This window comes from Artibeus jamaicensis, unplaced genomic scaffold (genome assembly GCF_021234435.1).
Source record: "Artibeus jamaicensis isolate MK-2021 breed Jamaican fruit bat unplaced genomic scaffold, CSHL_Jam_final scaffold_833, whole genome shotgun sequence".
Classification (NCBI taxonomy): Eukaryota; Metazoa; Chordata; class Mammalia; order Chiroptera; family Phyllostomidae; genus Artibeus; species Artibeus jamaicensis.
The window spans coordinates 18,540,570-18,563,677 of NW_026522056.1; the positions used below are offsets into that span (position 1 = coordinate 18,540,570).

General features: G+C 45.0%; 1 protein-coding gene across 1 annotated transcript in view; it reads right to left on the reverse strand.

Annotated features, from left to right (window-relative positions):
* Nucleotides 1-356: 356 nt before the first annotated feature.
* MTMR7 (myotubularin related protein 7) overlaps nucleotides 357-23,108 on the reverse strand; it is a 70,335-nt gene continuing 47,583 nt past the window's right edge. Inside the window, exons 7-14 of the mRNA XM_037128872.2 lie at nucleotides 18,536-18,668; nucleotides 11,786-11,895; nucleotides 10,344-10,469; nucleotides 8,597-8,646; nucleotides 6,182-6,382; nucleotides 4,809-4,949; nucleotides 3,162-3,288; nucleotides 357-1,382 (exon numbers count right to left, since the gene is read on the reverse strand). Of these exons, the coding sequence (XP_036984767.2) occupies nucleotides 1,020-1,382; nucleotides 3,162-3,288; nucleotides 4,809-4,949; nucleotides 6,182-6,382; nucleotides 8,597-8,646; nucleotides 10,344-10,469; nucleotides 11,786-11,895; nucleotides 18,536-18,668 (1,251 nt within the window). The 3' untranslated portion in view covers nucleotides 357-1,019. The remainder of the gene's footprint in view (nucleotides 1,383-3,161; nucleotides 3,289-4,808; nucleotides 4,950-6,181; nucleotides 6,383-8,596; nucleotides 8,647-10,343; nucleotides 10,470-11,785; nucleotides 11,896-18,535; nucleotides 18,669-23,108) is intronic.

Here is a 23,108-nt window from a genome sequence, read left to right on the forward strand (position 1 = left end):
GCATTTCGGTAAAACATGAAAAGTTTTCAGAACTAATTCAGCAGTCAGTGGTCATGAGATGTAACGGTGCTATCTAAACCGTATGAAGCAGTTAAAATTCCTGAAATGACAGGCGACAGAACTGGGTAACCGAAGTGACAGCCAGATGCTCTGGACCTGACTTGGGATTTCCCTCATTTGAAATACCACCTATTTACATTGTTCCACTTCAGGTGTCAGGCTGACGGTCGGGTGACACTGTCTGGTGATGTGGTCTCTTGTTAACAACACAGCTCATAGGATGTGAATTCATATTTAAGAACCAGAGAGTAAACGCTGCTTCTATTTTATTAGGTATCAGCCCCGTCTTGGAGGAAAAGGTAAGTTATAAGTTTTAGCATTTTTTTAAATGGTGAGAAGGAGTAAGAGATTCCAGAGAAAAGCAACAAAATTATAATAACAATTCAAACTATATTTGAATTGGAAAAGTTACAGTGGTCATGAAACCTGGAAGATAGCTTAAGCACTTAACAAAACTCCTCAGTAACAGAAATAGATCTATTAACCAAAAAAGGATACATCTCAACAGTGTCCTCTGTTACTAGAAATACTTCTGACAGAGGAAGGAAGGTAACATCAGATGTTTCAGGAAACAAAATACACATCAGGGAGACTGACCATGGTAACAGGAGTGTGGGCCAGGGGTCAGGGCACTTGCTGAACTGAGCAGACGCATGCGGTGGTGGTGATGGTGATGGTGACGGTGACCTCCGGGCCGGTAGAGGTCATCGCTCTGCAGCGAGTGCAGCTTTCAGAGTCTAGAATGATTCTCCAAAGGCGATCATTTCCTTACTATGGCTACTTCCTGTTATTCAACATCTAAAGAAACTAAATTGGACCCCCCCTTTCATTTGCTATATTTTCTACTTCTCGATAACATGAACTATTTCTTGTTATTATTCATGTTCCATTGCACTGTTCCCTTATTTTTGGAAAGTGTCTTTTGCATGTCCTTTGTTCTGGAACACCAGACGGAGGCCTCAGGCTGTGAGAAACACAGCCTCGTCGGAGTCGCGGTCCTTGCCGCTGTCCTCGCTGGGCACACACTCTCCGCCGCTGGGCGACCGGCAGCTCAGGTCCTCCACCCCGGACTCCTGGTCGCTATTGGCCGACAGGTCCGGATCTGAGCTCTTCAGGTTGTCCTGGGTTAGAATCAGAGCGGAGTCCTCGTCGCCCTGGGAAGGGCTCCTGGATGGGAAGGATTTCACGTTCCCGCTGTAGTCCTGGGGGGTGTTGGCGGTGCTCTGGTCGGAGGTGGAAAACCCTGAGTGTCTGCTGGCTTCACGCGGCTCGCTCTTCACGTTGGTGCGATTGAACTGGACTTTCTGGATTTTTTCCAGCCTCTAAAAGGGAAATAACAAATTCAGGGGGAAATCCTAAAGAATTTATCTTTTTTACATACACATGCCTTTACTACTGATTCCTTTCCAGTTGGGTATAACGTTAAGAAGATAGGATTTACACGGAATTGGGTTCCAATGTCAATTTTGTGACCTTGGACAAAATAATTAGTTTCTGTGAAGCTTGTTTTCTTCATCTCTAAGGATGGTAAAACCTGCATTAGCATAGGTTTTCTATAAAATGCAGAAACAATAACCTAGGTACAGCATCTGGTACTCAGTAATCATCTTTCTATACCCACATAGTTTTACATAGGCATTTTCATCCTGTGAACTCAAAATACATATTTTTAAAATCAGGAATAAGGTGGTATTTCATATTTTAAACAGATATAAGTCACCACAAAACTCACTTTCTAAAGTGTGCAAGGTTTTTAGTGTATTCACCAGGTTACACAACAGTTCACCACTATCTAGTCCTCGGAGAAACCCGCACACCCATCAGCAATCACTCCCCACTCTGCCTCCCCACAGCCCCTGGCAATCTCTTGCCTCCTTTCTATCTTTACGACTACCTAGTTGGATATTTCATATGAGTGGAATTCTACAGCATGTGGCCTTTTTTGTCTGGTTCTTCACTCAGCTTATGTTACGTGCAAAACATTGTGGGAAGCAATATGAGGAACAGAGGTACAGAGAGTTCACGTAAGGTGGGAATTTGGACGAGGCGGAAATTACTCCAGGGGGTGGGGTGCTGCGGTGCTGCGGTCTGAGACGGGAAATCGGAGCCAGTCTCAGGGAGGAAGAAGGGCTCCGATGGGCCCGCAGGCACTAGACTTGGGCCTGTGCTTTCTAGCTGGAGGGACAGTGAGCAGAAAAAGGGAGCAAGGTCTTGTACCAGAAGTAGAGAAGGTTCGATGGGCGAGAGGGAAGCAGTGGGGAACAAAGTGTAAGGAATAAAGTGAGGTTTTCCCGGGGTGTGGGAAAACCTCACGTGCCAGGCTGAGAGGGCATTTTGTCTGTTACAAGGAACAGAGTGAGGGACTTTCATTACAACACTTCTAGAAAGTTGATTTTTTTTCATTAGTAGTACTTCAATACAAAGGATACTGAAATAGATGAGTAGAATTCTCAGTTCTTCATGAAGCTTGGATGTCTTCAGGAGGGATGAATAAAACTGGCCCTTGGATGGCATGAGTGGACTTTAAAGGGCAAAGCTTTGATCACGGCTCTGGAGTCCTCGAGACCTAACTGGTGCCTGCAGTTGGTTCTCTCTTTGTTCTTTAACTCAGGGTCTCCCCGCCCTGGTGGTGAGTCACAGCTGTGGTGTTCTAACCATTCTCCATCAGAATCTCTAGGCTTAAAGCCCAGGCATCTGGATTTTTTATATCATTATGTAATTATTGTGACAAGTGAAGAATCGATTTTTACTACAAGTACATGTATCTGACTTTGTCCTTCACTTTGAATACCATAATTTTCATGCATTCTCCAGAAAGAATTAATTTTGCTACTCCCAGGTAACTAACAAAAGAATCCTGACCTGCTGTCAGAACAGCCGAGGGCTGGACTGCATTCAGGGCTGCTTAGGTTTGGGCATCGGGTTCCTAGGGGCTCGCCTGGCGGGGCTGTGTTTGTGGTTACCCACCAGCTAAAAACACCAGCTCTTTCTGATGCTCCAGCTCACACACCCTGAGTCCTGGCAGGCTTCCACGGAGCAGGGACCGTCAAGAAATGGGCACAGAAAATGTAAGCAGATTAACGAGAGCAAGTGGGTCTTACTTCTTCCAGGGCCTCTAGTTCTTCCTCCAGCTGCTGGCTCTCCTCCTTCACGGCCAGGAGGTAGTCTGTGACCGACTGCCGCGGCTGCAGCCCCTTCTCAAAGCGGTTGTACATCCCACTCCAGAACCTGGGGATGGGGGGAGGGGCCATGATGCCACCATGTGATACACTGTGTGTACATCACATCCCCGGGCCTTCTCAGGTGGCTTTAATTCCTCAGTCCCACGGTTCTGATGATACCCAAACGCCAATTCCAGGCTCAAAAAAGCTACTAACTTCAGGTAGTAATTGCATGTTGATGTCTTCTTGTGTTAACAGACTTCTTTGGGGGAGAGTAAATTCATGAATTTGTATATATGGCACTAAATTGGGAGGCCTATAATTTTCTAAAATGGAAATACTTCATGTTACTAGTTTCTTTTTTCCTATTTTGTATTTCTAATAAAATGGCTCTTTGTTTCTAAGTAAACTTGTTAAATTAATAATTGTAAATCAAGATTGTAAATTAACACTTACAATCTTGAAGCTGCAAAAGGAATCTTAAATTTGAAATTTCAGCTTGTTTTTATCACAGCCACCAAAAATTAACATTTGCATTTGCAATGAATCCTCCTTTTTTTGTCCTGCACAATAAGGCAAACTGGAAAGCAAATGAGAATAGAGGATGTTATCGTAGGGATATCCCTAGATCCACCCTTTACTTAGGAAAGTACTCTGAGGGCAGAGCTAGAATCGTTCATCAGTCTATCCACAGTTCTAAGAACAGTGTTTGATCCTCGAAAATGTATTTGTTGGCTGGCTACTAATAAATCAGTTACAGGACAGTTGTTTGCAGTATGTCAGCAGCTCTCGAAACTGCTGTTTTACACGAGACATGGACGCATTTTTTTAGTAAGATAAAAATTAATATTTCGCTGTAAAATTCTGGGGAAATGACTAACCTGAAACAATTAAAAACGAAAACAGCTCAAGGAATAAAATCTAGAGAGGAAGAAAAGCCCTAAGATATGCATTGGGCATAAGGAGGGAGAAGAAGTGCGGTTCCTCGGTTTATTCTGTAGGTTTGTGTGCAGACCCCGGAGTCACGCTTCTGTGTCACACAAGCTCAGAGCAGAAGGCAGAGGATGAAACATAACACACGTGCCAGGTTCACACCTGGTAGAATCTGTAGGATGCCACCCTCCTCTCCTCCTCCCAATATATCTAGTGATAAATAACTTATTTCCACGGGAAAATAGTTCCACTCAGACTTCAGCAGACTTCAGCAGAGAAGGAAAGTAAACTAGGTCACTAGGTCGTGACCACTAAACCTGTGAGTTCACGTTCACTTACAAGACACTGGCTTTATTCAATCTGTCTTTCCTTCCCTCCTTCTTCCCTCCTTCCCACCCTCTCTCTCACTTTTCAACTGGAACTGACGTTTTAAGGCACCATTATTGCAGAACATCACTTCTAAGATAATTCCCTACTTAAGGGGAAAGTTGAAGGAGAGAAGACACCAAGTCAGATACTTATCATGCTCCTTTGATGTATTTTGTGTCCAAAGAGCCTTGAAGCCCAGAGTTTCACACACTCGGGCCTCCAGCAGGAATCAGTGCCAAGATCAAAGGCCACAGCACAGCTAGCAGGGTCCCGGGGTTTACGTACTTGTACGTGAAGTTGCATGGCGCTGCGGGGAGGCGGAGGGCCCCCTGGGCCTGGCTGTGGTTGGCTCTGAAGAGGGGGTTCACGTAGTCGGCCCGGTTCTTCCACAGGTGAGCCCACAGAGAGTACGTTCTTTCTTGAATCCTGTGGTAGAGAAATTCGGCCTGAAAATGACCCGTCTTGGTTCTTAGAATGTGTGCTATTAAAGCTGGAAAGGGCCCAGCAATTGTTATCTGAACACACCGTTGCGTGTCTTCTCTGTGCAGCAGCAGAACACTGACCTCAGCCCCCTCACCCCGCCCCCTGTGCTGACGTCAGCAAGATGCTTCTTTCTCGGTGAGGGTAAAAGAAAACTGCGATGCCATTTTGTTTTTTATCCCCAAATAGCCATTAAACTTGGACTATTTGCCAGGTGCTATTTAAGTGCTTTGTACGTTTTCTCATTTGATCCTCACTGCATTCCTGTGAGGTGTTAATTATTTTCAAGGTCAAGAAACTGAGGCCGCGGGAGATTGAACAGGTTCCCGAAGTCATGTAGCTAGTGGGGGGGGAGCGGGGGTGGAACCCACACCAGCACCGCTAGACCGGCTAGTCGGTTGCTATAGACCAGCTAGTCGGTCGCTACAAAGCACAGGTATCTCGGGTGACCTTGCAGGATGCCCTCCGCTACTTTTAAATCATTATTACCCTTTATCAGTAATCATGCGTGAAGTTTCCCAGAGGAAACACACTAGTATCCACCAGGAAAAGTCATTTTCTCTCTTTCCAGACAGGATAGTGCAGTCCATTTTATTTCAGCTGACCATTTCCAACATTAAATGTGATGATATAGACCACAGTTAAAAAATCATCTTAATTTTATAAAAACTTCAAAGCTTGCTTCACTTGCAGTTCATTAGTCACTTGGCTATTTTTAAGTTTTTGACTTTATTTTGAAGTCCACATTTCATCTCCGTGTCCCCTCTAGACAATGGCAATGCAGTTTGAATAAAAGTGTAACTTGAGTTTTAAATTTGCTTTCTTTCCCAGTTATATTTACAATTCTTATGAGAATATGCACATGTCCACTAAAGGCAGTTTTTTTCTTTCAAATGCAAAAATCACTTCCTTTGACTCAAGAAGTTTCAATATGACAGTGTCAGGTGTACTGGCCTGTCTACATGATGCCAGGGAGAGATGGGCGGGGTGGAGGGGAATGAACTTGTACCTGTCTTTGTCAGCTGATTCGTTTATGAAGTGGTGTCAGGAAAAAGAAAAGAACTTGAATCTGTCAGTCTAGGTGTGTGGCTAAAATAGTCTTCAAAACAATGAGAGGCCATCTGAAATCCTCAGTTACAAAATTCTTTTAGAAAGAAATTAAACAGCAGAACACTCACTTGAGTTCCCGTCTCTCCTTTTGGCTGTTGCACAGGAAGTTTCCAAACTGGCAGGAGTAAATGTGATGCTGGATGTGAATCAGGAACCGCTCGTTGAACTCAAAGGCACAGGGAAATTGCCCCATTAGCTGCCAGACACACTCAATGAACTGGTCAATGACCGGAGAGATCTCCTTGGGATCCCCGTCGAGATTGCCATACCTATAAAATACAGTGTTAGAATGAGTTTTATGCCCTGTTTGTTTTTAAATCAGAAAGCTATACATGCAAAAACAGTCATAAAGTAACCCTACTCCCTAAGTCGATCTGATAAATCCCAAATGCAAAGACTTGGAAAAAATAACTTTTAAAATTCCAATTTCAAGAGAAACTTTCCAGCGAAGGTTTGAGTAAAGAAGGGACACGTCCATGTTGTAGCCACAAAACAAAGTGTTAGTGCTGAAGATGAAGCTGAAGGAAACTTTCCGTGCAGAAAGAGCATCCTTTAATTCGAGTTTTTTGTTTGTTTGTTTGTTTTTCTTAAAGATTTTATTTATTTGTCTTTAGAGGGGAAGGAGAGAGGGAGAGCAATGTATGGTTGCCTCTAGTGCATCCCCTGCAGGGAACTGGCCTGCAGGGAACCTGCCTGCAACCCAGGCATGTGCCCTGACTGGGAATCGAACTGCGATCCTCTGGTTCACAGGCCCATGCTCAATCCACTGAGCTACACCAGCCAGGGCTAATTCGAGTTTTAAAAGCGTATTAGAACTTCGGAAATACAAGTAAATCTTCCACTTTAGTTGGTGTCTAGTGGGAGAATGGGAAGAAATACCAAAGCACCTTGAGAGCTTTTCACTTGTGCATTTCTCGCTGTGTTTCCTCCCACCCCAAGAATAAGGAAGAAAGGCAACTGGAAAAAGTGTGGTTTCCTTTGCCAAGTTTCTAGGAATATTTCTATTTCTAAAACAGTATTAAACTTGGCATATAATTTATTTCCAGGTGACCAAAGATTGTAATATACCTTTAAACCTCTCATATCTTTGTTTTTAAACCTCTCATATCTATATCGGAGGATCTTGAAAAGCTACTTTCAAGAGTAGATCAGAATCTAAATGAAGACTGCCTAGTCCCTTACACTATTGTATGAATTTCAGAAAGAATACAACAGGGGTCCCGTAGGTGCCATCAGATATAAAATAACACAGACCCGCATCTCAAATGATAATCAACTTAAGGAACAGGAAGAGCAAGAATCGGTTTAGGAGCTTCTCTGAGAGTGGAAACATTAGAAATGTCTCAAAGGTTTCAATGCTACTCACCAAACAAATGGTAGCTTTCAAAAGCACTGCCTGTTCTACTCCTGCCTCATAAAACAATCATCCAACTAGTCTTCAGCCGTGTCCATATTCCTTCTGTCTTATGTTCATTATCTCGGAGATTCTAACCCCCTAGCAGACAGAGTGAGCAGCACCCCAAATCTGAAAATAACTGATCTTGAGAAGGTTACTCAACTGTCTGGGGGGTTTAATTCTCTCACTTGTAAAATAGAGACATTGTGTTTTCCTGAAAAAGTGATTATAAAACTAGAATTCCACAAAAGCACAGGATCGATTCTAAATACAAAAACTACAAAAACAGACATGGGCAATTTCGCCAACTTCAAGTTTATTTCAGGAGAACACAATGAAATGGTCAAAAATATCTATCAAAATATCTACATTTTTAGCACGTGGCCTAAATTTCAGCCCCGAAGGACTCGTGTGCACAGGTACAGCACTGAACACGTGGAGACCAGAGAGCACCAGAACCCAGGCAGGGCCTTCTCATCGACGCCAATGAAATGATGCTGGTGCCGCCAAAGACAGTAGCTTGGGTTAGTAGAGAGCCTGGTAGGCGGCCAGGCCGGGAGGTAGGTCACTTTCCTACGTACACTGGCACACTTCCTAACAACTGTAACCCAGGGGATGGGAGGTGGTCCCATTTCACAGATGGGAGGCCGTACTCAGAGGGGACGGATGCCCAAGGTCCAAACAGCTAGTAAATGCCACAGACTGGAACTGGGGCTGCATTTGTCTGGGGCCAGAGCCCCAGTCCCTCGCATATGTCAGCTCTGACACAGATGCCTCAGGACAACCCAAAATGACCCCCTTTGTGAAAGATCAAAGGAAACTGTTCTGCAGGTATATCATAACCTGCAGCTGAAAGTGCATGTTTGCACTCCACAAATGGAGTAATTCGCACATTTTTAACATTAATTTGTACCAAGAGTACTCAGAACTTCATTTATCTGTGATGCAGTGTAGAAAACAAAATTCCAACTTTCCGATTAAGACATGCAAAGACACTTTTCAAAAATGAAACTGTCTCCCCCAATTCATTGAGAACAGGTTTTTTTAATCCTCAACTTTCAAAACAATAGATCTTTAAAATATTTACCTGTGATTGAACTTATGGCCAAAGGAAATCCAGTCCTTTTCAATTAATACCTACATAAGAAAGAATATAAGTATCACAGAAGGAAGCACACCAGGAAAAACAAGAGACCACAACCAATAATGCTGAAGAATTCAGAGGTCCTTGGAGCAGAGAGAGGTCCCTGTCCTCTGGTCACCTCACTCCTTGTCCACCAGTGTAGACAAACCTATGGGAACAGGAAGGTTGAAGTTCATCCACAGGAAGAATGGGAATGGATATATGAAAATGTTGGCCACACCCACCGAGTGCCTCCCTCCTATGAGGCCCTGTTCTCACACAGCTCGTTTCACTGCAGGACGGGCATTACCAGTCTCACTTCACAGAAGGGGAAACTGAATAGGAGGTCACATCCTCACCTAAGATCACACTCGTCTCTTAACCAGTATGTCATGCTGCCCCAGTATAATATCAAATACCAACCTGTTTACAGGAAACAATTAGGAATTTTTTTGGTGAACTTAAGAAGAACTATAAAATGATAAGGGTATATTAGGAGTTTTAGCCCCACTTTGGAGTTAGGGGTGACATGGGTTTATCATTTCAAATTGTCTTGATTAAGAGAAAACAACAACAACCCTCAGAAATCTCATCAGTGTCACCCATGCTTTTAACTGGCCAGAGGTTTCCCCTTAAAAAAATAGGGAGTGGCTGAAGTTTGCCCTTGACAACTGGCAAATTCCGTGGGGCAGAATTGGAAGGAGCCAGGGGTGGTGAAGGCCAGCGTGTGCAGGAGGAAAGCCCGGGGTAGGTGTGTGACTCTGAGTCCCTCCACCGCCCAGACGTGAATGAAGGAATCCAGCCCCCCCAACTCCCACCAGAGGAAGGTCTGAAACAGGCGCGGCGTCTGAAGGCTCTGCTGCCGCAGGCTGTTGGAAGTTCTCAGACACCTTCAAAAAGAGAAAGCCCGAGAGGACCCCTGCCCCTTCACATCTGTCCCCCAGGGTCAGCTGGGACCTGCTGATAAAGAAGATCTTCCCGTAGATGCCCCACCCGGCTCATCTGTCAGGATCTACCCCCAGCACGGATTCAGAATCCACTGCAGCAGGAACCAGGGGTCTCCCAGTTGCTGGGAAGTCCTCCTGCAGTCATTTGAAGAAAGCAGTTCAGCTTGGCTGAAGCTTGGCCATCCCAGACAATCATGCAAATGTTCTGCAGGTGAGAGAGAGCAGCATACTGCATTTCGATAGGTGAAAGGTGCAAAGCGAAGGGGATGTACTCATAATGTCAGCAACGAGTACAGAAACACCGAAAATTTTAATGCTGCCATCCAGGGTTGAAGAGGACTGCTTAAAATGTCAGAGCAGGAAGTGAAAACAGGGGTTCCTCTCAAGGACTTGTTTGCATACTCAATATAGAAAGTTTTGTCTGCAGATTTCTTTTGGAAAAGTGTTTCCTATGTTCACATCCAACCTGAAGTGCCTATGATCAAATGCTGTGTAAAACTCACTATTTACAAACTGCTGAATATATTTTATATTCGCCCCCAAATTCACATTTAATAGCATTGGTTTTTATTAGTTCCAGTGGATCTCAGAAATTCACCCCTTCGCTCCAAGCCTACACCACCTTTCCCCCTTTAATTCTTCTTGCTGAGCTAAGAGAAAAATAATGCTGATGAGAAAAAAAAAGAAAGTTGCCAATGGCTGCGAAAACACAGGCCGGTTGCTTCCAGCACCTGCGTGGGAAGTAGCTCCGCGGCCGCACTCACCATAAAGCCCTTCAGGGTCCGGTAGTGTGAGTCCAGCAGGAGGCTGGCCACCGAGCACACCTGCGCGGTCCTGTCCCAGCCGTCAGAACAGTGCACAAGCACGCTTGCCCCTTCCTCTGCAACGGCCTGAAAAACAGGATCCGCAAAGAGTCAACACAGAGCGGCTACAGACAGGACACATTTCGTCAGAACCAGGTTTGGTGTTGTACCTGCAGAGACCAGAAAGCCTGTGTCCACCCGAGTAGGGCAGTGTCAAGGGGCGAGTGATTCGGTGCCGGTAGCCAAAGCTTTTCCTTCCCACACCCAGCAGCCGCCACTGCCACCGCCTCAATGAAGCATATGTACTATGTAACGTGTACCACCTGTGAGCTGTGTCTCCATGACGTGCCTCCTGGCCCACCTCCAACCCCTCTCCTCCTCTCTGGGTTCCCACCTGAAGCCTTTCCACTATTGAAATCCTGGATCTACTACTCAAAAAAGAAAGATGAAAATCATAAATTGTAAACTGCAATTAGAGATAAAAAGGATTAAGAGCCACGTGATGGTCCAAGGTTGGGGAAAGAGTGAAAAAAAACAAAGATAAATGATAGCAGCAAGTGCCTGCTAAGAGAATTTCTAGTTGCTGTCCCAAATGCGCACACAAAATTTTAGCTGAGTGTCTTGACAGGAAACACGCTGGGAACCGGGTTTTGTCAGAGCGCTGGTCACTGCCTGGACCTCTGATGTCACTGATTCTCGGTGTCCCCACCAGAGCATAAGCTCTGTGAGAGAAGAGGCTGGCTCATTCCGCTCTGCATCCTCAGCACCTAGAAAAGTGTGGGGGACTAAATAGACACGCGTTGAATAAATGAATCATCCAGTAAAGGAGTGTACACCATGTTGTAAGAAAAGACATAGTTGTCTTTAGGTGTAAACCTAAGGGGAATTGATAATAAAAACTAAACCACCATGCAACAAAACAGACGATGCATCCAAAACCACTTTATACAAAAAAGTCGCAGCAAGATTCCTCCTCTGGCAAAAGGGAACCTGCCCCCCAGGTGCTGGAACGTGACTTTTGCTTGTGCCGCCGTTCAAAAGCAGGATTGTTTACGAAGACGAAAGCCTCAGGCTTCCATCACTGAAGTGACTCACATCTGCGCATGCTCTCCCATAGAAAATTCTCTCCTCGGTCTAGGGCCAAGCCTACCTGCAGAGAATGTTCTGTATATATTTTGCCACCTGCTCGCTGCGCTGACATACTACCCACCAAGCACCGGCCTCTCATTTGCAAAATCCCGTCTTCAGAGGGCGAACTTGGTGGAGGTCTGCAATGTACTCCCCGGTCCGTGCAGCACCACCTCGCCCTGGGCAGCCGACGGGGAGGAGACAGGACTTCCACTCCAAAGTCGGAGCGCGCCTGCGGGTCTGCTCTTTCCTGTGTTTTCCCTGCAGTCACGTACCTTGGCAATGAAGATCCCTGCATCCATGATGGCTTTAATGTGCCTTAACCAGCCAGAGTTCTCCAGTCCCCACAGAAAGTCACTCATGGAGGGAGATTTAAGTTCGCACACTGCAAGATAAATCAGAACAGCCAAATAAAGACAACCTCATTTTACGTGTGGTCATAGCTGCAGGTAGTTTGTTAATGATTCCTTCATTGTAGTATTTTCTGGAAGACTTACATCCAGACAAGGGCCCCAGCTTTCCACATGTGATTCTATTAAACCGTAAGTAAGACCCCCGTGTTCTCTGGTTGTGGAGATTGCTGCATCTGTTTAGGTGTGTTACACTTGTATAGTTTAAACCCCAATATTAATGAGAATCACCAAGGGTTACTATGGTAACGGTCCAGCAGAGAAGCTCTATTTACCCCTTCAGCCCCGCAAACGGGCCGGGCCGCTGAGCAGCGTGGGCTGAGGGTGCTGTGGGGGAGAAGCAGGCACGCAACTGACTCCAGCGCTTTCCTAACTAGAATGATCACGCAGCCACTCGAGCTCAGGATCACTGGGAAAACACGAGACTACCCCAGAAGTCTGAAGTGGAAATGCTCTGCCCACGACTCCCGCCCTGTGGGAGTCAAGTGTGTGACTCAAAAATGCGACCGTGGACTTCAGAACTGCTTCTAGAGCCTCAACTTAGGGGCTTTCTTTCTGACTGAAAATGAAGAGCACCTAGATTCCCAAAGGTTTCTATATTTCTACAACTAAGGCAGGTGTGCAAACGCTTCCACAGTAGTTACTAGGAATTTAATCTCAGAAGCTTATCTGTTAGTTTCCATAAAGCCTGAAAAAGCTTTAGAACTAGTGTTCTGACTACATACCACAAATAGTACATTCCAAATATATGTTTATGAGTTTTGTACCTATAAAGCCCTCTGAGGAATCTTATAAACCAGCCAACAAAATTAAGGGAGTTCCATAGAATTTTATTTAAGTTTCTTTTGTTGCCCTCTGAGATGCAGGGAGTGGGGACTCTTACTTCCCACTCCCACCGTGTCAGGAATGAGCTGTTCAATCTTTCCCAAGTCATTTCAAGTATTTCAGCCTCAGTGTCTGCCTGTTTAAAACAGGGGAAAGTGTCCCAAATCACACGTTTTAAGTCCTCTTCCAACTATAAACTCCCAGAATCAACTCAGCTCTTCCCAGCTTTGTGCATTGGGAATAAGTAGTATGTAATTAGTGACCATACTTCGTCTATCAGATGCCCTTCCCGAAAATATGCAGATAACAGGGTTCATGTGTACTTCCTGCAATGCAGTAGCCACCAAAAAAGGGGCAAGTACTAAATTCTGAGTCACAGATGACAGCAGTGACAATGAAGGAAGGAAATGATGCCAAGATTCCCAGCACAAGGCCGCCCTTAAGAAAACCACGTTAAGCATGTGTCTAGGCAAGATTCCAAACTCTTCCCTCCAAACACCTGCCCTGAGCAGGACTCGCAGCTCAACGACCCACAGAGATTCAGATAACAGAGTTGTCTCTGGCACAGCTCTGGCTCACAGCACTGTGCTTCTGTCTGAGGTGACAGTGCTTCCCCTCCCACCATCGCCGGTGGGCAAGCCCTGTCAATATCTGGTAAAAGAACAAGCCAACCAGCACAGGGAAGGGTGCTGGGCTGCAGCCCGCTGACAAGCAGACAGCCTGATGCACAGACTCCGCCGCTGTACTGCTCAGCCCTGTGCATGCCCAAGGCACTCAGCAGCAGGTGGAGCGTTTCCAAGAAACCAATTAAACACGTAAAAAAAGTAAACAATAATGCAACAGTCACTCAGACTGAAGAAAAGAAAGTAAAGAAAGAAAAAGACATTACTAATTAATTCCATGTTTCCATGCTGTCTTGCTGCTTCAAGTTTGTTAACGTTCCCAAGCAGGTTATTATACCTTCACTATTTAGGTACTAGCTGTGTGAGCCTGGACAAGTTACTTAGCCTCTCTGTGCCTCAGTTTCTTCAGCTGTAAAGTGGGGATAATAAAAGCTCCTATATCAAAGGGTTGTTTTATATGCTAGCCCTCATTACTACTGTTATCTTCAAATAATTTTCTGTTCTTTTTGTTTGTATTAAATTTATTTAACTATATCATACCATACAGCCTTTGGCAACTTGGTTTTTTTTTCATTCAAGGTCTTGTTTTTGAGACATCCATACGATGTAATTTCATTCATTTAACAACCATGTGATATTTCTCTCCAGGAACATAGATTATTGGCCATACCTCTAGTGCTCAGAGTTGTTTCTGCTTCTTCAATATTTACAAACAGGGCAACAAAAACCATCTGTCTACAATGTCCTGTGGCAAATCTCCCTGCACAAGCACTTCTGTGACTGAAGCAGGCTGGTCCATAGGGCCCCTGGGTCTTCACCTCTGCCCACTGTTGCCTGCTTGCCAGAGGGGCTGCCCCGGTTCATATCCGCCCCAGCCGCGTGGGCAAATTCCTTTCCCCCACATCCTACCTAACCCTTGGTATCGCTGATGCTTTCAGTTTTCCCCATCTTATTTCTTTAAGGATATTCGTTTGGGATTTGTTTTCCTTTCTTCTGCTCTCTGAACGGATCTGTTACTCTCAAGATTCCTTACGTTTGCTCATTTGTCCTCATGCATGAGTGTGGTCTTTGTCTTCCATCGTGGGCTTTGCTCAGATTTCTGCTCCTCTGTGTGCTTTCACAGGTGAGTATGAGTCCCTGCCTTCAGGGGACTGAAGGTTCCGAGTGCACAAACTGGCTTTCTTGGGCTGGGGGACGGCAGGGATTTGGATTCTGACCCCCAGGTCCATAATTCCTTTCTCCTGAACAGCTGGAGGACCCAGGGAGGGGTCTCCCAAACCGCTGACTCCGTAGGACTAGATGCTGGGGTCTTCAGAGCAGAGTTGGGAGGGGAACCAGGGGTCTCACTCTTCCCTCACCGACTCTTACTTACTCCCTCCTTGTGGGCTGGCAGTCCCTGTCTGCCTCTTCGAGCTTTGCTGGTGTTGCTGAGCCCAGAGCCTCTCCTGGCATCCTTTCCAGGAACTCTGTCACTCTCTTCACTTGTGAACGTGGGGGAAGAGCCTCCACGAGGCAGTGCAGGTGGGCAGGAGGTCGGAGTCTAAGGGACACTCGGCCAGGCCTTCTGCTCACTGGCACTGCTGCCTCTGGCGCCAGATCTGCTGCAGCCCTGCGGGTCCACTGGGCTTGCGTTGGGCTTTCTCACGTGTCCTCACGTGTCAGCTTGTCACCTGCCGACAAGCTTGTCGCGTGTCATGCATTGTCACCTGCTGGCTAGTTCTTAGTTAATACTCATCCATTTTCCAGCTTTAAAATTTTAGTTGCAGGCACCTCTTCTCCCCTTCTCTTGTTCTTTCGTATTTTGGCTTTTTTTCCCCACTTCATTACCAGTGTGGTGTGGGCAGGGGGGTGCATCAGCGTGTCACTGAGACAGAGACGAGAGATCAGGTCTGGGGGCTGTGCGAGGCAAGAGTCGGAACGGAGACCTCCTACATCAAACGGAGGCATTTAAACGAGGACATTCCTACGGCTCCCCAAATTCTACTATTATAAATAAAACACTACCATCAAAATAGGCATGTTGTGTCTTTCTTTTTTAAAACAATATTTTGGATCAGTCCCTCAGGAGTGATAATCTGATAAAAATATACCATGTTTCTCTAACAAAAATATGTTTCTGTAAGCCAATTTCACAACATCAGATATATTTGAAGTACCAGCTTTATCACAGTGTTTTCAGTATTAGATACTATATTTTTTAAAACTAAGTAAAAAATGGTATCTTGGAGTTTTAATTTTCATTTTTTTAATGACCAGAGCAAGTTTAAATGTTTCCCTATATGTTTATTTGTTTCAACTTACTGCTTCCCCTTTTAAAAATTATCTTAAACTGAGTTGTCTCACTTTGCTGAGACTCAGTTTCTTCATGTGTGAAGTGTAGACAGTGACTCATACCGTGCACTGTGGTTGTGCAAATCAAACACCACCATTTAAGTGAAAATACCGAGGCACACCTGGCACATAGCAGTGGCCCAAGTTTAGTTCAGTGAGTGAGCCAACGTGCACATGGACAGTTACAGAGCCACGTGATGGCCAACGTGACCCTGATGCCCATGCAGAGTCCAGGCAGGAAACTCGGGACGGTGCTGGGAGAAGTGCGGTTGTCTGGGCAACGCCCCAAAGATGGAGCATGTCGACTGGAAAAGGAGGACGATGCCACAGTCTTTACTTCTTTCCCACAAACACCTGCTTACCTCGAAAACGAAGATTTACAAAGAGGCATTAAGAGAAGCACAATGTCCACGAGGTGAGATGTGACAGTAACTCTACACATAGCCCTCCCTTCCTGTCACCGAGGACACCCTAGGAGAGTTTTATCCACATGTGGTGATAGTAACTTTCTCAGCCCTGGAAAGAGCCTGTTCCAGGCTCTCCTACTGACTGTTCTGAGAAAGAAAGAAAAAAGTTTAGGGCATTCTTTTTTTTAAATTTTATTTTAAGGGAAAAACCACGTATAAGACCCAAAGGAGTCTGCTGCAGAAAGTACTCAATAAAGTACAAACTTTCTGCACGTCCGGAAGGCATCATTCATATCTCCCTGGGAGGTATCAATGCCACACAACAGTTTGGTTTAGAACTCATAAGTCCAACTTCAGATTCAATCAGCTCCAGAAAGGACTCACATGGGATACACACTTGGCCCTGGATTTCAGACTCTGATGAGACAGCCTGCAGCCCTTGCTCACAGACGGGGCTACTTGCAGCCAGAATTGTGCTCCATTATTCAGAATCGACTCTGATAATACAAATAACAGAGGTGGGGAAAAGGTGAAGAAGCCCATCCTGAGTGAAATGCACTATCTCTCTTCCTACCGAGGGACCAGCAGCGAAAGCTTTGGGTGCCAAGGACGGCAGCACCGTGGGAGGAAAGGCCTCGGAAGCTGGGCCTCGTTGCATCACCTCATCAGCTGAGGCTGTGCGGTGGTTTATAATTTACTCGGTAAAAACAGGTAGTTAAACATTCGTCAACCCCCCTGAAAGGCATCCAGGGCGCTGTCCTTGCCCACTGCAGTGACACAAAGCTGGAAATATGATGCAGCACCGCGGTCCCTTGTGAAACAGGGACAAGACTGGCCCCTGGAACTGGGTCAGTGTGCAGGTCCTGTGGACATGGAGACTCAGACCCTATGGACATGGGCAGGAGGGGCGGTTCCTGATAAGAAACCAGATAAATGCTAATTTAAAAAGGAAAGTCAAAGTGAAACACTAGAAGCACTCTTAGGAACTACTTTCTGCAGAGAAGAAAATGTGAGTTCTCCAAAGCTGGCTTATGAAATGGCCAAGTTTTTCACACCTTAAAGCACAGGGACAGCTAAACTGCCTATGACAACCTCCAGAGAGTCGAGAAGTGCAAACAACCACGCCCAGGCACTGTCACTGTGATCTGACATGTGGCGAATTTCCTGTGGGGGTCAGATGCAGGTGGTTCAGGGGCCGTGATGTTTTCAGATGCAGGAGGAGATTGATGTTAAAGTGTTTGCAACCAGGGGCACCGAACTGTAGACTCACAGCTGGTGGGAAGCGCCCGTGGAAATCGTGAGTCCAACCCTCTCGTGTTACAGTAGGTAACAGAGCCCCGGGGGAGGGAACTGAGGGTTTGAAGTTTCCCAGTGACTGAGATGGTGCAAGGAACCCAGGAGAGAGGACAAAACTTAGGCCTGTCTGTGTCACCGCACAAGTGTCTCCAGCCCCACTGTTGGGCTCTCACTGTACCCCTCTTGTTCCAGTAAAGCAGAGAATCGCCTCAGTTACCGGGAGCAAGTGTGTATCCTGGAAAAAACTCATCAGCGCTTTCTTCATTCCAGACCGACCCCACGTGCCCTGTTCAGACAGTCACCACCCTGGTTCTCAGGGCCACCTCTCCCCCAAGTACAAGTGCAGCCTCTACAAGCCTCCTCAGGTCCCCAAGACACAAATCCTCCTCTTTCTCTTCGGTTCCGGTTCCCATGAGCACCAGGAGCAGCGGCCTGTGGCAACAGACTCCTTCCCGGGCCTTTACAATCAGAAAGAGCTTAACCAAGTAAAAGTAAACCCAGCTGGCTTTGTGTGAAATGCAAAATTTCTGCTAATCAGTTATGGCCTGACTGGCCCCATGAATGATTCTTTTATGTTCCATAATCCACCACTGTCATTTCCTTTACTGTATGTTGGTCTCAGTGTGTCTCGGGTGCATGTGGCTATGGGTGAGAGGTGGAGGGGATGGTTCAACTGGGGGAGCAGTGCAGGGGTGCCGCTGTTTAGCCACTGGGATGCAGTTTATGAACCTCATCTCTCTACGAGAGCAGTGGGCTGTTGCTCTGACTGTTGGGTTGCTATATGTGAATCAAGCTAATGTTAGAAGGGAGAAAGAAATATCCTTGGGCACTTTTCTCCTTGGATGTTAAGTACCACCGGAAAATGCCTGACTGACTGCTATCCAAGTCACAACACAAACAATAAGAGAAAGGCTGTCAAATGTTTAAAGAGTCACTGCATCGCTTCTCCGCCTTTTGGCTAAGATCAAGTGTAAAGAGTCTCCGCAATATGACGTTCTTCCCAACGTATCCTGCCTATATAAATAGCATCATTGTGAAAACACAATTTTAACATCAAAAGACTATTGTATTCTGCTTTGGCATTCAAACATTTCACGGCATAGTTTTAATGCCGTGCACAGGAAATGGGGTACCTTCCAGCATTTTCTGCAGACTGTTCCTCATGACATGGATGTTCTCTATCCCGATGAACTGGAACTTGATGTTGGAGTAATTGTCTTCATTCTCGTAGCCTTTCCCGGCAGCACGGTTGGCCATGGCATTGAGCTGCAGCGGTCGGCAAAACAGAACAGTCACCGATTGTATCCAGGACCAAAACATCTCATGGCTACCCCTAAAAACATTCAAGATCATGTGCAGAAATGTAGTGTTTTACATCACAGGGACACCGTGCTGAGGTACATTGCTTCAGACACAGGCGCTGAGCTTGTAGTCAGCAACAGACATGTGTTGGCATGGGGTGCATTTTCTGATCTGGGAAGAGTCATTCTATGGGTAAACACTTTGGAGATGCCTCACACGGTTCCCTGTCGCAAGTGACAATATGTGACAGATCCAACAAGCCCCAGTTCAATACCAAACATTGTAACCTGTAGGCTGGCAGAAGAGCCTCGGCAGCTGTCAGTGGGAAGCTCTGCAGGTTAACTCACGGCACCTTCGGGGATCAGGCTGCCGGTGAGCACATCACGAGAAAGGAACGTGTGCATCCCTCTAATTCCCCTACAAGAATCCCCCAGACAGTTACACCTGGAGCAGGAAGCACTGAATACCAGGAGGAGAGGATGTGCAGACACCAGGTCTCCAAAGGCATGTCCTCCAGCCCCCTTCTTTCAGTCCAGAGACCTGTTAAGAAGGCTGCGATCACTTTTATTCCCATAATTTTGTACATGAGAAGTGGGCATTTCCTAGTGCACGCTGGGCACAATGATAATGGATTTTGAGGAAGTTTATTAAATACGGACTTTTGCCCTAGTCGCGTGTATGTAAAATCAAGCCAGGGAGAAGTCTTGCTTTAGCTTGGAAGTACATAGATTTCTAGAATTCTTGCTCTTTGGCTGAGGGGGTGATCCCATCTAGAACACCACACTCACTGGCCATTCTCCTCCTCTGCCCACAAAGGTCAGGGGGCTGTCCTGGGCCAAGAACTGACCACAGGGACTGGCCACCAGAAAAAAGCATCAGCTTTGAGAACTTCAATGCAGTACTGAGAGCATATTAACAAATACTCTTCCAATAGCTCACTGTAAAAAGCTAAGTTAAAAACATGCATATTCTGCCCTGGCTGGTGTAGCTCAGTGGATTGAGAGCAGGCCTGTGAACCAAAGGATCGTAGTTCGATTCCCAGTGAGGGCACATGCCTGGGTTGCAGGCCAGTTCCCAGCAGGGGACACATGAGAGGCAACCATACATTGATATTTCTCTCCCTCTCTCCTTCCCTTCCCCTCTAAAGATAAATAAATAAAATCTGTAAAAAACATACATATTCTTTGACCCCTATCTCCTTGTGAGAATTTGACTCAATTAAAAGTACCAACATATGAAAGATAAATGCCCAAGAATGTTTGTAGCAAATTATTTTTATGGCAGTCAAAAGCTAAAAACCCATGAATATCTCCATAGGGCAGCAACTAGATAAATTATTGTAAATTCACGCCCTGACTACTAACAGGACCAAGGAAAATACAAATCATCTCTCTAATCTGTCCATCGACACAGGCAGACATACTTAGAATTGGCCCACAACACTTTAAGTGAAAAGACTAAGCCACAAAATAATATTCTACAATTATCCTATTTTCTGTAAAACAAACCAACCTACAAGTAAGTGTTCATGTTTAGGCACATTTGAAGAAGCACGGTAAGAATATCTGGAAGCCTATACCAACCTGGCAGAAGTTACAGAAGAAAAAGAGAGGCAGCAAGTGATGGGGGTCACGGTCAGAACTACTTTAGAGACTCCTTATTATAAAGAAGAGGTATTAGTTTCATAAAATAAGTAACAGAAGTGAAACGTTAGCCAAACAGCCAAAAAGGGCTCCGCTCCATGATCCAGCTCATATCAACTGGGCCACATTAGTCCCAGAGACCCCTTTTCCAGTTTATACAAGATTGTCCCTTCTCCGGGGCTGGTGTGGTTCCATGGATTGAGTGCCGGCCTGCAAACCAAAGGCTCACAGGTTCGATTCCCAGTCAGGGCACATGCCTGGGTTGCAGGCCAGGATCCCAGTATTGGGTGCACGAGAGGCAACCACACATTGATGTTTCTCTTCCTCTCTTTCTCCCTCCCTTCCCCTCACTCTAAAAATAAAAAATAAAATAAAAGCTCTGGCCTTAATCAAGAAAAAATATTAAAATAATGTTATTTTAAGACAACTTACATTTAAGGGTTAGAATCATAGATATGGAGACCATTTGGAGAGTTATCAGCTGGGAGGGGGAAGGGGAAAAAGGGGGAAAAGGTATAGAGATTTAGAAGCATAATAGACAGGGGGGATATTAAGAACAGTATAGGCAATAGAGAAACCCAAGAATTTATATGCACGACCCATGGACAGGAAGTAAGGGGGGCTATCGCTCAAGGGAAGAGGGGTATTGAGTGGAAGGGGCAAAGGAAAAAAATTGGGACAACTGTAATATCATATTTAATTTAAAAAATAAGACAACTTATGTTCATGCTTTACAATTTTTAAATACTTTAAGGGGAAAAACTTTGTACCATTACTTTAAGACATTATTGTTAAGAAATTTACTATTATAAAATATCACTGCTTTGTATAATTATTTTTCAAGCTGTTGGCTTCTCTTGTACAGCGAGCTCATAAAATAGGACCATTACTGGGATAAGTGGAATCACCTCCTGCTACCCGATCCTTAACTTTATTCTCTCTCTTGAGTAATTCAGGTTGAGCCTATTCACCTGCAGGGATACACTTTTTAAACAGTGCAACGAATAAAACAAAATGTTATTATTATTATCTGTAGTTACACATCTGTTCACATCTTTACATAGTCGATGACTTACAACCCAGGAGAATATATTGCCTGCCTTCTTCAAAAACAAAGCCGCAGCACAAGATGGCCTCTTGCAAGTCAGTGGTGCTTCTCCCAGTGAACACAAGGTGGCACTGTTTCACCTCCCATCCGAAGTGTACGGAGTCTCAAGGTTTCTACATAGTGCGCAGGACCTAACGTGGTAATGTAGCGAAAACGGAACCCTCAAAGCAGGAAATACAGCTTTAAAATTAATAAAAATTCAAGAAGCTATGCTGGACCTAAATACAAAATAAATTATATATTTATTACATATTATGTAATTACATGTTACATTATATATTCACTATATATAAATATGTTATGTAATTGGCCCAGCACAAATAACGCCCCTTTTTTTATTACAAAAGCATAAGCATGTAGTTCTGTAACATAAAACAGTGCACTCAAGCACACTATGTGACATTTTAGGTGAAATGTTCAAATTAAAACTATACATTATTACACCCATATCATTACCCTACCAACCGCACTCAAGCAGGCCTCACTTCTGCCGGACCCTGTATGTATTCAGGCAAAGCATCCCTTGTATAACAAAACACCATCAGTCAATCTAATTTGGTCCCCTGTCCCTCTGGCTGAGAACTTCATTTCAGAACCAAAGGAGGGGTTGTGGGGAAACGGGGTCCTTAGTTCACTGTTGGTGGGAGTGCAGACTGGTACAACCATTATGGAAAACAGTATGGATTTTTCTCAGAAAAATAAAAATCGACCTGCCTTTTGACCCAGCAATTCCACTGCTAGGATTATATCCTAAGAATCCTAAAACATCAATATCAAAGAACCTATGCACCACAATGTTCATAGCAGCACAATTTACAATAGCCAAGAGTTGGAAGCAACCTAGGTGCCCATCAGTAAATGAATGGATCAAAAAATTGTGGTACATATACACAATGGAATTCTATGCTGCAGAGAGAAAGAAGGAGCTACTACCCTTTGCAACAACATGGATGGAACTGGAAAGCATTATGCTGAGTGAAATAGGCCAGGTGCTGAAAGACAAATACCATATGATCTCACCTTTAACAGGAAGCTAAACAACAAAACAAACAAGTAAGCAGAAAAAAAAAAACCCAAAAAACAAAGACACTGAAATAGAGAACAAGGGGATAGTGACCAGAGGGGAGAAGGAAGGGAAGTCAAGGGGAAAAAGGGGGAGGGATTTGGAGGAACAAATAGGAAGGACACAGGGACGAGAACTAAGGGGGGGAGGAAATGGGAGGGAGGTGGGGAGCAAGGGGCAGGGGAGGCTGGGATGGGAAAAATAGACAAAAAACTGTACTTGAAAAATAACTAAATAAAATTTAAAAAAAAAAAAAAAAAAAGAACCAAAGGAAAAGCTACTGACTTCAACTCCTAAAAATCCCCAAATAGATAAAACAAGAAATATAACTACATATAGTTTCAATTTATGCTTAAGAAACACAACAGACCAATGAAAAGTGGGACTGGAAGAAAACGCCCTGTTTCCACCCGAAGATCACTCTGCTGTTTGATAATCTCAGCACCTTTGGGTTTAGAAAAACTCATAAGTGAAACAAAAAACCCCTCCTCATTCCTCAACAAAACTTAGTGAATACCTACTGTGTGCCAGGCGGGGGCGGGGAGATGTTTCCTGAAAGGAGGAGGACGTGAGACGGACTGTAATGGTCT